General features: G+C 43.4%; 1 protein-coding gene across 1 annotated transcript; it reads left to right on the forward strand.

The window, feature by feature from the left end:
• The first annotated feature begins 3,110 nt into the window (after positions 1-3,110).
• On the forward strand, positions 3,111-8,971 carry LOC114026280 (sepiapterin reductase-like). The gene is made up of 3 exons (XM_027839956.1): positions 3,111-3,620; positions 6,401-6,691; positions 7,806-8,971. Exons 1-3 carry the CDS (start codon positions 3,326-3,328, stop codon positions 7,994-7,996), a joined length of 777 nt encoding a protein of 258 aa, XP_027695757.1. The 5' UTR covers positions 3,111-3,325; the 3' UTR covers positions 7,997-8,971.
• The last annotated feature ends 6,072 nt before the right edge of the window (positions 8,972-15,043 follow it).

The raw sequence follows: 15,043 nt of genomic DNA on the forward strand, positions 1-15,043 counted from the left end.
ATTACTCATGTTCTCCTCTCTCCTTTCAGAAACCTCAACCAACCCCATACCTTTATGTATTTGGCATTAAAAAATACCGTAAGATACCAAAGCACAGTTTATTTTCCCTGGGCGTAACATATGTCCCTTAATGAGGACTGCAGCCATTTATTAAATAAAGACATGAATTATAGATTTAAAGCCGGAAGAGATCTTACAGATAGCTGGCCCAACACACTCATTTTACAGATGAGGCAGCCCAGAGAGGGCAGATGTTGACAAAAAGCAAGTGGCAAAGCTAGAATTTGATTCCAAAATTTAGAACATTCTTGAATGCACTGAGAACCATAGAATTTTGCGGCTGGAAAGGATCTCAGAGATCAAACAGGTGCCTGACCATGAATTCCCTCCACAGTGAAAAGAAACCTGTCACGTCCCAAAGCAGCCCATTCCATTCTTTGGTAGTTCTTGTTGTCCGGAATTTTTCCTGACATCGAGTCTAAATTTGCCTCTTGGCAGCATCCCATCAATCCCCCAGCTTATCTCCTCTTATGCTATCTGGGGCCAAGCAAACCATACACAACTATTACAGCATCCAGAAGGGATGGCAAAGTAGTTTTTCTTAGTTGGCATCACACCCAGGAAATAGATAAAATGACCAGGTCAACCATTCTTCATTCCTCTCCTGGTTCCGCTTCTGACTCTCTGGACTTCCATACCAGGTTCCTATATGGGTACTTTCCCACTCTCCCTCTCCCCTGCTTTAATATAGTAAGTCTACAAGTAGCTATTAAAACAGTAGCAGCAAGTAAGATTGCAGAGGGGAACCTCAAGTCCCTTACAGACTGTCTCATAAAGGGTGCATAATGGTTCCTTGCAAACTGTCTCAAAAATTAACTAAAAGTCACATCCTGAGACTACGTGCTAAATTAGGGAAAGCAATCTGGACCTTGCTGTAAGGAAGGGTCTTTTGGTCCTGCTAATTGACATGGTCTATAAGCCTCAGAGAAGCTCTTGATATCCAGATTAAGACCATCAGAACACCTAGGGTTGCCAATAACTGTAAGATGATGTGGATATATTAAATAAGAGAATAGCTGGTCTATTCCCCAGCAAAACTCTACAAAAATGAGGCCCCCAAACTCCTGCCCCCTGAACATTTTTCCATCGCTGAAGGGTCCACTCTGCTCAAGTACTCCCAACTCCAACACATGCTTATGTGAGTGACCCTCTCCCTTCCCATTCTCTTCCCCAAGCTGCTTGACTTCCTCTACCACCCCATTCCTGTCCCCTTGCCACCTGCCTGTGGACCCTCCCCTCCCCCAGTGTTTGTCTCTGTACTTTCTGCTGTTTGCCTCTGTACCTTCTGGGCCTTATTAAAATGGGATTGAAGCATTACTTTCTGATGCTATCATGGTCTTTCCTGCTCCATATCCAAGGAACTGGGGATACTTGCCCCCACTTCACCCAGAAGAACTACTTATGGTTCCATTCCTATATTCTATTAATAACTCCATAAATTAATTAGCAATTCAGGGTGGCTTCTAACACTTTAACCAGAAAGGCCTCCTCAGGATGAATAAGGTACAATTATAACTATATCATATTAATAAGCTTGCTGGAGTTTCAGTAGCCAATTCTAACTAGAACTGGGTGTAATTTAAACCTTAAGTATGCCAGAATTGTATAACAGGAGGCAGTTCTGGGAGAGTGGGGCCAGACTCCTCTGGTTCTCTGCTGGGTGTAGAAAGGAAACTGTAAGCTTGGAAATGTTGCTATTCATTTATGCGGGACCTCTGATTTCTTTGGTGTGGGGAATCCCTGGATTGGAATGCCACCTCTGTCACATACTACCCTGGGTCATCTTGAGAGAGTTCCTTAACTTCTCTGGATCACTTGTCAGCAAGAACTATGGAAAGAACAGCAAAGCAGGCTGCCAGAAGCTAGGTATAGACCAACATCTACATCTTATACCAAGATAACCTCCAAGTGGGTATGTCATTTGGACATAAAGGGTGACATCCTAAACAAATTAGAGGAAGAAGGGAAGAACTGACCTTTCTGATCTATGAATGGGGAAGAGTTCACGACCAAACAAAGGATGAAGGTGATCTAAGAAGACAAAATGTGTGATTTTGGTTCCATTAAATTAAAAAAAAAATTGCACAAACAAAACCAATGCAACTAAAATTGTAAAGAAAGCTAAATAAACCTTTGCAGCAGATTTCTCTGATAAAAATCTTATTCCTAAGACAGAAAGGGAACTGACTGAAATTTATAAAAATGAGGCTAAAATAGTAGAGTAGCAGGAAGAAGTACACTGAGTTCATTCTTCCCCTCAACCTACTCCAAAGAAAATTCACCAGATCAAATTCTGATAGGGAAATAAATCCAAGAAAAAAAAATTACAGTTGGTCACTTTTTTTTCCAGCATAAGTAGGCTTAGAGAGACAGACAAAGAGATCTTCGGACACTGTGGACATGGTCTAGTCAGGAACAGTGACCCTTAGAGCTTTCCAGTGTCCTGGGACTCAAGGATCCATACCAGGGCATCTTCTCATTCAGAAACTTGAGTGTCCCTGCCACCATAACAGCTTTTCGTGGTGGGATTCTTTGTTAACTTATCCTTCCCCCAACTTTCTGACTCTGGACTAAATGTTAAGGCCAGTTCTACACACTGCCTGGGATGGTCCTGCTGCTGCCTTCTTGGGAGTATTGAGTGTTGTTTTCAGGGACCACACGAGCTCCAGAATTGCAGGCTTTCAGTGCTCCCAAGGTGTTGTCATTGTGCACCAAGTCTGACCACTGCCCTCTTGGTCTGAGCTTTGCAAGTTCTTAACCTGGGTCTCAGCAACAGTAAATGCTGCTGCTGCTCCTGCACTCTGGCACTGGGAAGCTCTGTTGGTTCAGAAGGACTGAACTTTAGGCTTCCCTTGTTCTGGGATTCCTGCCCTGGGTTCTTCTTCTTCAGGCTTCAGACTGGAGTGAAAACTGGAACGGAGACCTGCTCTGCTCCTGGGAACAGAGCCATGCAAGTTGCTGCACATTTCTGCTCTTCCCCTTTGCTGGGTATGTAGGCCAGCAATCCCTCTCCACTGAATTCCACCCCAGGTGGGGGAGGGTCGGCTCTCGAACGAGGCTGACGGGGGCGGGGCTTGCTTTGCTTCCGCCAATGGAAGCACGTGTGGACGAGGAAAGCTGACTTTAGAAAGAAGGTCGGTAGGTGTGGATTAGGCCAGGTCCTGCCCCCAGATCCCCTGCTTTATCCTCCAAGGTAGGCTGTGACTACAGCCTGAAAGGGCAGAGTCCAGCCAGCCTGCGCTGAGGCTGCTGGGAGCGGGGCGACATGGAGGGCAGTCTGGGCCGGACCCTGTGCATCCTGACCGGGGCCTCCCGGGGCTTCGGCCGCAGCCTGGCCTTGCTGCTGGCCCCGCGGTTGGCTGCCGGCTCTGCGCTGATGTTGAGCGCCCGCAACAGTGGGGCTCTTCGGACGCTGTCGGACGAGCTGGGGGCGGCGTGGCCGGATCTGCGGGTGCTGTACGTGTCGGCTGATCTGGGCAGTGAAGCCGGGCTGCAACGGCTGCTGGAGGCGTTACCCCGGCCACCGGACTTGCAGCGGCTCCTGCTCGTCAACAACGCTGGTAATGGCCTTGGGAACGGGGGAGAAAGAGGAAGTGTGCCCAGCGGTCAAGGGTGGTGAGGGGGGAGGGGCAGGTCGGGCAGACCCGATCTGGATCCTGCAGTTGTTGTCCACTGCTCCCTTGAATTGAGCTCTTCTGTTGCATAAGCATTTTGGGGCTCTTAGGGCAGAGTCGGAAGGGACTTCAGTAACAGACTAGTGGAACCCAGAATTCAATCTGCACCATCCAGTCTCTCCCATCGGTCTCTGGGGCACCCTGGTGATTGCAGGTCCTGACTCAGCTCCAGAGAAACTTCCCTGACCTTGAGCCTCAGTTGGCTTGCGTGCAGTTCCACCCACTGTCCTGCCCTCAGTAGCGAAACAGAACCAGTCTGATCCCTAGTCCCTGGGATATCCCTCCCTTCAGAGACTTGAAGGCAGCTGTCTTGTCCTCTCCACCCCCGCCTCTTTTCCAGGCAAAACAACCCCACTTCCTCCAAGAAATCATGAGGCTTGGCCTTGCCAACTCTGAAAACAAAAGAACAGTCACAGAGGTTATGCAATTGCTGGTAATTGTGAAAATGCCGAAGAGCTCAAACGGGTTGTCACAACCACAGTTAACTCTGAAAAATAAAACAAAATAAAACCAAAGACCTAATAGTGCTGATAATAAAAAAGCTCCCTTTATTCTGTTGGAGAAGGGGAACTAGACAGTGTGACAGGGCCTCCTCTAGGAGGAGACCCGCCTTAGGGAAGCCAAGTCTTGATACCTATAGCAGTGGCTACACAGTGAGCTGTAGCCCTGACAATGAGTGTGAACAGCAACGACGAGACAAGTCTGATTCATAGCAGAGCTTCCTGACCAGAACATGGTTTCTACAGGTGCTTGTCCCAGCTCAGGGACCACCTGGAGCTGGTGTGGAAACAATTCTGGGATTTTTCTGCTGCAGAGTTCATCCAGAGGGTGAGGGCAAAGGAGTGTTGTTATGCCAAGCTCAGGGCACAGCTTGCTTGCTGGGACAGGGAAATTACCGTCTGGCTGAGGAGGATTTCCAGCTTGAACATGGGAATCCATATCCAATATTCCAGATATGATCAATCGTAACAATAGCTCACTTTAACTTAGTACTTAAAGGTTTACAAAGCACTTTTCAAATATTATCTCACTTTATCCTGACAATAACCCTGGGACATGAGGGCTGTATTTGCAAATAAGGAAGCTGAGAGGACCCAGATAAGTAACTTGGCCAAAGTCACTCAGCTATTGTCTGAATCAGGATTTGAATTCGGGTCTTCCTGATTCCAGGTCTAGAACTCTGTCCAGTGAGCCCCCAAGCTGTAGAGTGGGATTGCTACTTCTTTATACATGGAAGCAGGGTCTGCCAAAGCAATAAAAGATTGCATTATCTTCTTTGTCTGCCACTTCCCACTGCTGACCCTCATTGAACTTGCAGCACACTAAAACCCCCAGATCTTCTTCAGACAAATGGAGATTTTACCCTGCCTTCGCCTTTCTGTTGTTGTGAAGTTAATTCTTTGAACTGAAAAGTAAGACTTGACATTTATCCTTAATCTTGTGAGACTTAGTCCCATTCTCAAGCTTGTCATAATCTTTTTGGATCATCTTTGTACCATCTGCAGACTTAAAGAGCATATCACCTTTGTCTTTACCTGAGTCATTAACGAAATATTAAATTTCACATGGCCAAGCACAGATCCCTGGAGCTGTCCACTGGAAACTTCCATCCAAAATGGCATCAAATCATGGTCCTTTAAAATCATCAGAGTTGAATGATGGAATCCTGACTCTGAGTCCAATCATTCAACCAGATCTAGAATCTTCTAATTGTCACCATCTAGTCTAAAACTCTACAATTAATCTCCCTCAGGATGAGTATGAGATACCTAATCTACTGTTTTGTTAAATAACTAGGAAAATTATAAGTTCAGGTTTCCCCTGATTTGCTGTGCTTATGTCCTTCACTTTTCTTTCAGGGGGTGGGCAGCATGTTTCATCATAAGTCCTCTGGAATTGCAATTGATCATTACACTGATCAGAATTCCTAAGTCTTTCTCCTACTTCTGTTCCCTTCAGGCTGCATCAGTTCATACAAGTCTTCCAGGTTATCTGGAGCCCTCTATTTCATAATTTCTTGCAGCACCACAGTATTCCATCACACTTATATAACATTACTTATTCAGTCATTTTTGGTCTTTCTTCACACCCCCAGCATTTGTGTCCCAGGCAGAAAGAACTTAGGCGTTCCTGACTCTAAGACTCACCCTCTAATCTCTACACCAGGGTTTGTAACCTTTTAATGTATCATGGACCGTGTTGGCAATCTGGGGAAGCCTTTGGACCCCTTCTCAGTGTGGCTTTTTTTTTTTCCTTAGGCAGTTGAGGTTAAGTGGCTTCCCCAAAGTCATACAGCTAGTAAGTGTCAAGTGTCTGAGGCCAGATTTGAACTCAGGTCTTCCTGACTCCCAGGCCTGAGCTCTAGCCATTGCACTGCCTAGCTGCCCCTCTGTGTGTTTTTAAATGAATAAATGCATGTTATTGCCAAGGGAACCAATTCTATTGAAATCAAACTTACAAAAAGTTCAAGGACCCCAGATTAAAGATCAAAGATGGTCTACATCATGGTTCCTTTCTTGGGAAAACCATTGAATCATCAAAGGTAGACTTCCTGCCCATTTGCAGACTGTGGAAGCAAATCTCAAGGGCAGTGGAAGCCCACTGGTGGGGCTCCAGGCCTGGCCCTGTCAGATGCCTGAGGCTTTGTTTTTTCAATTTTTTTAAAGGAACCTTAGGAGATGTTTCTAAAAACGTTGTGGACTTTGCTGACCCAGCAGAAGTCAATGGCTACTGGGCTCTGAATGTGACCTCCACTCTTTGCCTGACCTCGGGGGTCCTCCGGGCCTTCCCCCCTAGTCCTGGCCTGAAAAGAACTGTGGTCAACATCTCCTCCCTCTGTGCTATGAAACCCTTCAAGAGCTGGAGCCTCTACTGTGCTGGCAAGGCTGCCCGAAACATGATGTTCAGGGTCTTGGCAGAGGAAGAACCCAGTGTGCGGGTGCTGAGCTATGCCCCAGGTAGGAGAGCATGTGGCCACCTCCCTGCTCCCAATCTGGCTCTGTCTGGGCACCCAGGTGCCTGCTCTTCCTTCCTCTGTGCTCAGAGGAGAGTTCCCCTGACATCCATGATTCCCTGTGGGCAAGTCCCTCTTGCAGAAAGTATTGGCCAAGGGGCTTTGAAGGAAATAGTTTGGGGTGGAGAGACTCTTGGAAGTGGTCTGGAGGATGAGTTCAGTGACAGATCAGTCCCTAGAACGGAAACATCCCCTTGCCTACTTGCACTATCCCCTTAGAGGAATAGCCTCTCCTCACCCCAGCACACTGTCTAATCACTACCAGACACCTCGTGCTTCTTATTAGAAGCTGGAGGGGAGGCTCAGAGGCCTTTGAGTTCAACCTTTCTTTTTACAGAGGAGTATACTGAGGCACAGAGTGGTTAGGAGACTTGCTCAGGGTCACACTGCTCATTAATTGTCTGAGGAAGGATTTGAATCCAGGTCTTCTGGACCCTAAGTCCAGTGCCCTTTTCGCAAGGAAATTCTGCCTCTCCTTGGTGAGTAAGTTCTTAAGTCCTTATAGCTGCCAACTTGCTTGTGCACTGTGCCAAAAAAATGCCCCAAACATTTATTGAGTACCTACTGTGGGCAGTAGCAATCATTAGGGCACCTTACTGTGTGCCATCCCACAGGAGGTGTGCTAGGCAGTCACTCATACCCCAGTGACTAGGGGAAGGAGAGAAGACCCCCAAGAATCGAAGGCATGGTCCATGCCCTTAGGACTAGTAATGGCTAATAATTGATAGTGAGCATTTTTATTTCCCTTCAAGGTTTGCAAAGTGCTCTCACCCAGATTATCTCATTTGATCATCAGATCGACTGTGGGAAGTAGAGGAAACTGAGGCTGAGGGAGGTTGAGTTCCCTCAGCCAGCTGAGCATCTGAGGCTGTACTGGGACTCAGATTTTCCTGATAGCAGGGCTATCTATCTCTCCACTGCCCCATCTAGCTGTATAAAGGGAGAGGTGTCCGAGGCTCAGATGCTCAGTCCTATTCCAGTTCTTATCCACCCCACATAATCATGGGCCCCAGCCGGGGGTCCTTCCTAGATCTTACTTCTTTCCTCTGTTCCCTCAGGCGCTCTGGACACAGACATGCACCAGGAAGCCCGAGAGAAAACCAAGGACCTGGAGGTGCGGCAGGCATCGAGAAAGTTAAAGGAGCGCCAGGCCCTGCTGGACTGCTCTGTCTCTGCCCAGAAGCTCCTGGACTTGCTGTTGAGGGACACCTTTGAGTCAGGGGCCCACATTGATTTCTTTGATAAGTAGGCTGGCTGTCCTCCACCAGCTAGGGACCACCCCTCCCTTCCCCTGCCATCCTGTCCCCACCCTCCACTCTTCAGAAGTGCCTAGGAAAGGATACACCTCTCAACCTTTCCACCCAGACAGGGGGAGAAATCCTTGGATTGGGAAGCAGAGGACCTCCCCCACGTCAGCCAGGTCATATTGGGCAAAGCTGAGATTTGAACCATGTCCTCAGATTTCCTGCCTAGGGTTCTCCACTCTGCCATGATGTGTCCCCCTCCCTCCATTCCCTTTGATTTCTTATTTGGCTTCCACTGGGACTGACTCTTTTCTCCATTCTGTATTGTCCCTTTCTCTGCCTTCCCAAAGAGCCCCTTGGGGGCCTGGCTTACTGAGTGCAGGTTCCTGAGGCTGGAAGTGTTAAGGATGGAGTGAAGAGAATGTGTCAGTGAGTCTGTTGGGAAATTGGAGGGTAAAAAGGGTGACCATGCTTGGAGGGGAGGTGATTCTCTGCCCCACTCAAAGAATCAGGGAGGCCCAGTGGATGCTATGCTAGGCTTGCAGTGAGCAAGCTCTGAGTTCAAATCCAGCTGCTGACATTTATAGTGAGACTCTGGACACTTCATGTCTGCACCTCAGGCAGCTCCCTAAGACCTAAATCTGAATTCTTAGACTGGTTACCATCTGCCTTGGTCAAGGTTGCTCTTACAGTGACAGTGCTCCATGCTAAAATCACATGTCATTCCTGTATGTAAGAGACAAGGAGAGAAGGAGAGATGGAGAGAGAGAGAGAGAGAGAGAGAGAGAGAGGAAGAAAGAAAAAAGAAAGAGAGCAGGGAAGAAAAGAAGAAATGCTGAGTTCTCTCTTCTTTTCTTTCTTCTTCTACCCCTTTTCTACCCCTTGTATAAGGTGTAAGATCCCTCATGGTGGAAATGTGTTTCTGCTTTCCTTTGTGACTGCCCCCAGCCTCAGAGAATACAATAAATGCTGAGAAAGTATTCATGTGTGTGTGTGTGTGTGTGTGTCCCCGTGTCCTCTCTGTCACTCATTCAGGAAGCATTTACTGAGGGTCTACACTGAGGGGATACAAAAACAGAAATGGAAAAATCCCTGCCCTCAAAGAGCTTACATTCCATCAGGGGAAATATGCATGTGTGTTCAGTATGATTTTTTCACTCCTATAGGGAACTCCTGGATGAGGACACTCCCTTCATCGATGTGACTGGCAGCTCCTCTCTAACTCACAGTTCTTTTTTTAAAAAATTTGAAATTTTAAAATTTTAATTTTTTTGTTTTTAGGCAGTTGGGGTTAAGTGACTTGCCCAGTGTCACACAGCTAGTAAGTGTCAAGTGTTTGGTCTGAAGCCGGATTTGAACTCAGGTCTTACTGGCATTAGGGCAGCTGCACTGTCCACTTAGCCACCTAGCTGCCCCCTAACTCACAGTCCTTGAAAGTTGTCTAGAGCACTAAGATCTTTGTTCAGTCCCGCAGTCAGGAAGCATCAGAGATGGTACTTGACCCCTGGTCTTCCTGGTGCTCAGTCCAATTCTCTCCACTAGGCCACAGTGTATCTCATGAATATGTAAATAGATACAAAATAAATACAAGACCGTTTGGGGCAAAGTTACGGAATAGAAAATAAACACACATATCATCGGCATTTCTATGTGTTACCAGCTGAGGGAATTGTGGGTATTGAGTGAACCCCACTTGTCCATCTTGTGACTCAGTTCTGGAGCTAGCTCAGTTCCCTTTCCATTTAATGATGGGTCTATTCGAATTTCTGAATTGTGAGAAAACTTTATTTAATTATGGGAATTGTGAGAAAACAATTTATTACATCGTTTGAACCGTACTCTGTGTGTCTGTGAAGCTGGACCACCTCAACTTGCTGCTTTGAGATCCTTAACATGGCATGGGTGATGCTGACCAACCCAGTCAGTTCTGAAGACAGATGCAAGGAGTTTTCTCACAATTATATATCTCAAGACACCCATATGTCTTATCTGAAAACTGTTCCCATACTGGTCGATCTATTACTGTTTCCATGTTCCTTTGATTGAATACAGTCCCTTGGGGGGAGTGGGATGCCTCTTTCTCTGACTTCAGGGAATTTCATCTGTTTTCTCTCTCTCTCTCAACTCAGAAAGTCACTAATCCTTCCTCCATTTACACATCAGATTACTAGTTTTGTATCCTGGTTAATTGTTTTCTTTAAATTAATTGGCTTTATTTGATTAATTATTTTTAATGCATAAAAATCTATTTCCTTCTGTTTCATAGTCCAGTAGAAGCTGAGGAGGCCTGGTCCCAAATTGCTATGCAATTGGCATGCACTGTTTAATAAACCAATATATTCAGAAGCTTGACCTTGGTTTCCTCAGTTATTTCATCTTTAATTTGCCAGTTTTGGGCAAGCCAAACTAGGTCAAATCAGGACTCTGACCCCCAGGACCACAGCCTTTTAGAAAAGCTCCTCAGAGTATTCTGGCTAATCTTTCACCAAAGGACTTTTTCTGTGGAAGATTGCCCCCAGGGATCGGATTCCCCTCAAGTTTGAAGGCTAAGGTTAAGGTTTACCCTCACACTGCTGGGGAAGGTTTATCCCCACTCTGAAGGTTGTTGAAGGGTCACTCCCTTTAAGTAAAGGATGGATTGCAATAATAATAAAATACTGAAGGACTCTCCCTTGGATATAATTTCTTTTGGTGTGAGTCCAGGGAAGACCACATTATTATATTGACACCCCCTTAGGGAAATTCTTATCGGCCTGGAACTTCCCATACAGAAGTGGAAGAGGTGACTAAAAGAGCTCTTAAATTTTGCTAAGATATATAAAAATCCAAATGGGTCCCCAAATTAGCCCGAAGATGGGACTTTTAATTATGGAAGAGATAAGAAGGCTAATATGTGTCTGTTTATCATTTTGTCTGTATTTTTGTTTCTTTGTAAAATGCAGAAAAAATTTTTGTCTTGTGTGGTGTTTAGTAGGTGCACAGTGGATAGAACACTGGCCCTGGAGTCAGGAAGACTCATCTTCCCAAGTTCAAATCTAGCTTCAGACACTAGCTGCGTGAACCAGGACAAGTCACTTAACCTCGTTTGCCTCAATTTTCTCATCTGTGAAATGAATTGAAGAAGGAAATGGCAAACTACTCCAGTATCTTTGCTAAGAAAACCCCAAATGGGGTCACAAAGAGTCAGACACAAATGAAAAATGACCGAACAACAACAAAAGAGTACAAAAAGGATTGTAAAAATCAAATAAGAGAAGTAGAGGGAAAATTGGGAAAAGAAATGAAAATGTTTGGGAAAGGAAAAAGAAAATCACAAACAAAGAGCCTCTTTAGTAAAGGAGTCACCAAAAAATACTGATGAAAATAACACCTTTAGAAAGAAAATAGACCAAATGGTAAAAGAGGCACAAAAATACAATGAAGAGAAGAACTCCTTAAAAAGCAGAATTGACCAAATTGAAAAAGATGTACAAAAATTCGCTGAAGAAAAGAACTCTTTAAAATGAAAGTTAGGCAAGTGGAAGCTAATGACTCCATAAGACATCAAGAAACAATAAAACAAAATCAAAAGAATGAAAAAGTAGAAAATGTGAAATATCTCATTGGAAAAAATAACTGACCTGGAAAATAGATCCAGGAGACATAATTTAAGAATTATCAGACTACCTGAAAGCCATGATCAACAAAAGAGTCTAGACATCATCTTTCAAGAAATTATCAAGGAATACAAGGAGTGCACAAGATTTAACAGCTTCTACATTAAAGGACTGGAAGGGTTGGAATCTGATGTTCCAGAGGGCAAAGGAGCTAGGATTACAACCAAAGATCACCTACCCTGAAAAACTGAGTATAATTCTTTGGGGGAAGGGGGAGAAATGAACATTCAGTGAAATAGAGGGCTTTGAAGCATTCCTGATCAAAAGACCAGAGTAGAATAGCAAATTTGACTTTCCAATACAAGACTCAAGAGAAGTCTAAAAAGGCAAACAGAAAAGAGAAATCATAAGGTATTCAGCAAAGTTAAACTGTTTACATTCCTACATGGGAAGATTAACTCCTAAGAACTTTATCATTATTAGAGAATTAGAAGTAGTATACATATATAGAGGGCATGGATGTGAGTTGAATATGATGAGAAGAGTATCTAAAAAATAAAATTAAGGGGTAAGAAAGAGGAATGCACCAGGAGAATATGAAAAGGAGAAGTACAATTGGGTAAATTATCTCACATAAAAGAGGCATGAAAGAACTGTTATAGTGGAGGTAAACGTGGGGGAGGTGAGATGGGAGTTGGCGAAACTTATACTCATCAAAAATGGCTCAAAGAGGGAGTAACATACACACTCAGTTGGGTATAGAGATCTATCTTAACCTACAGAAAAGTAAGAGAGGAAGGGGATAAGTGTGGGGGGCTGATAGAAAGGAGGATAGAATGGGGGAGGTGGTAGTCAGAAGCAAAATTTTGAGAATGGGCCGGAGAGAGTGAAAGGAGGATAAATAGGGGGAAAATGGGGTGGAAGAAAATACACAGTAATCATAACTGTGAAAAAAATTTACAGCAAGTGTCTCTGATAAAGGCCTCATTTCTCAAGTATATGGAGAACGGAGTCAAATTTATAAAAATGAGAGCCATTTCCTGATTGATAAATGGTCAAAGGATGTGAACAGGCAGTTTTCTTTTTTTTTTAATTTAGTTTTTTATTTTTTCTCAGTTTGTTTTTAAAACTTTAAGTTCCAAATTCTTTTCCTTCCTCTCTCCCCAGCCACTCATTGAGAAGGCAAGCAATTCGATATAGGTTATACATGTGTAGTCAAGCAAAATATATCCATAATAGTCATGTTGTAAAAGAAAACACAGACAAAAAAAATCAAGAAAGTTTAAAAAAGTATGCTTCACTCTGCATTCAGATGCCATCAGTTCTTTCTCTGAGGATGAATAGCATTTTTTATCATTAGTCCTTCAGATTTATCTTGGATCAATGTATTGCTGAAAATAGCTAAGTCATTCACAACTGATCATCTTACAATATTGCTGTTACTTTGTACACAGTATATTTCACTTTGCATCAGTCCATGCAAGTCTTTCCAGGTTTTTCTAAGAGCATCCTGTTCATCACTTCTTATAGTACAATTATAATCATAATCACATCATAATCACACACCACAACCTGTTCCTCTATTCCCCAATTGATGGACATCCCCTCAATTTCTAATTCTTTACCCCCAGAAAAGAGTTGCTATAAATATGTTTGCACATATAGGTCCTTTTCCTTTTTTTAAATTTCTTTTGGGATACATACCTAGTAGTGGCATTGCTGGATCAAAAGGGTATGCATAGTTTTGGTATGCCCTTAGGGCAGAATTCCAAATTGCTCTACAGAATGGTTAAATCACTTTACAACTCCACCAATAGTGTGTTGATGTCTCATTTTCCCCATACTCCTTCCAACATTTGCAATTTACTTCTGTCCTATTAGCCAATCTAATAGGTATGAATTAGTACCTCAGAATTGTTTTAATTTGCATTTCTCCAATAAATAGTGAGTTAGAGTATTTTTTTTTCATGGCTATAGATAGTTTTGATTACTTCATCTGAAAACTGATCATATATCTATTGGGGAATGGTTCTTATTTTTATAAATTTGACTCAGTTCTCCATATGTTTGAGAAATGAGGCCTTTATCAGAGAAATTTGCATCAAAATTTTGTCCTCAGTTATTATTGCTAACTATATTTCCCTCCATCCTATCCCCCCATTCTATTCTCTCTCTCCTTTCACCCTGTGCCTCCTCAAAAGTATTTTGCTTCTGACTACCCCCTCCACCAATCTGCCATCCCTTCTATCACCCTGCCCCCTTCTCTTAACTCCTTCCTTTCCTACTTTCCTGTAGGGTAAGATAGATGTCTATACCCAATTGAGTGTGTATGTTATTCCCGCTTTGAGCCAATTCTGATGAGAATGAGGTTCACTCACTCCCCTTCCCCTTCACTGTAAAAGCTTTTTCTTGCCTCTTTTATGTGAGATAATTGAACCCATTCTACTTCTCCCTTTCTCTTTCTCCCAGTACATTCCTCTCTCATCCCTTAATTTTATTGTTAGCTATCATCCCTTCATATTCAACTCACACCTGTGCCCTCTGCCTAAATATACTCCTTCTAACAACCCTAAGAATGAGAAAAGATTTATGAATCATAAATATCATCTTCCCATGTAGGAATATAATCATATTAAGTCACTTATGATTTCCCTTTCCTGTTTACCTTTTTATGCTTCTCTTTAGCCTTGTATTTGAAAGTCAAATTTTATATTCAGCTCTGGTCTTTTCGTCAAGAATGTTTGAAAGTCCTCTATCTCATTGAATATCCATTTTTCCCCTTGAAGAATTATACTCAGTTTTGCTGTATAGGTGATTCTTGGTTGTAATCCTAGCTCCTTTGACCTCCAGAATATCATATTCCAACCTCTCCAATCCTTTAACATAGAAGCTACTAAATCTTGGGCTATCCTGACTGTGGCTCCATAATACTTGAATTGTTTCTTTCTGGCTGCTTACAATATTTTCTCCTTGACCTGGGAACTCTGGAATTTAGCTACAATATTCCTGGGAGTTTTCATTTTGGGATCTCTTTCAGGAGGTGATGGATGGATTCTTTCAATTTCTATTTTAGCCTCTGGTTCTAGAATATCAGGGCAGTTTTCCTTGATAATTTCTTGAAAGGTGATGTCTAGGTTCTTTTTCTGATTATGGCTTTCAGGTAGTCCAATAATTTTAAAATTATCTCTCCTGGATCTATTTTCCAGATCAGTTGTTTTTCCAATGAGATATTTCACATTGTTTTCTATTTTTCATACTTTTGGTTTTATTTGATTGTTTCTTGGTTTCTCATAAAGGCATTAGCTTCTATTTGCTCCATTCTAATTTTTAAGAAATTATTTTCTTCAGTGAGCTTTTGGACTTCCTTCTCCATTTGACCATTTCTGCTTTTTTAAGGCATCCTTCTTCTCATTGGCTTTTTCTGCCTCTTTTACCATTTGGCCCATTCTGTTTTTT

The sequence above is a fragment of the Vombatus ursinus genome, unplaced genomic scaffold (assembly GCF_900497805.2).
Source record: "Vombatus ursinus unplaced genomic scaffold, bare-nosed wombat genome assembly UNPS02014837.1, whole genome shotgun sequence".
Lineage (NCBI taxonomy): Eukaryota > Metazoa > Chordata > Mammalia > Diprotodontia > Vombatidae > Vombatus > Vombatus ursinus.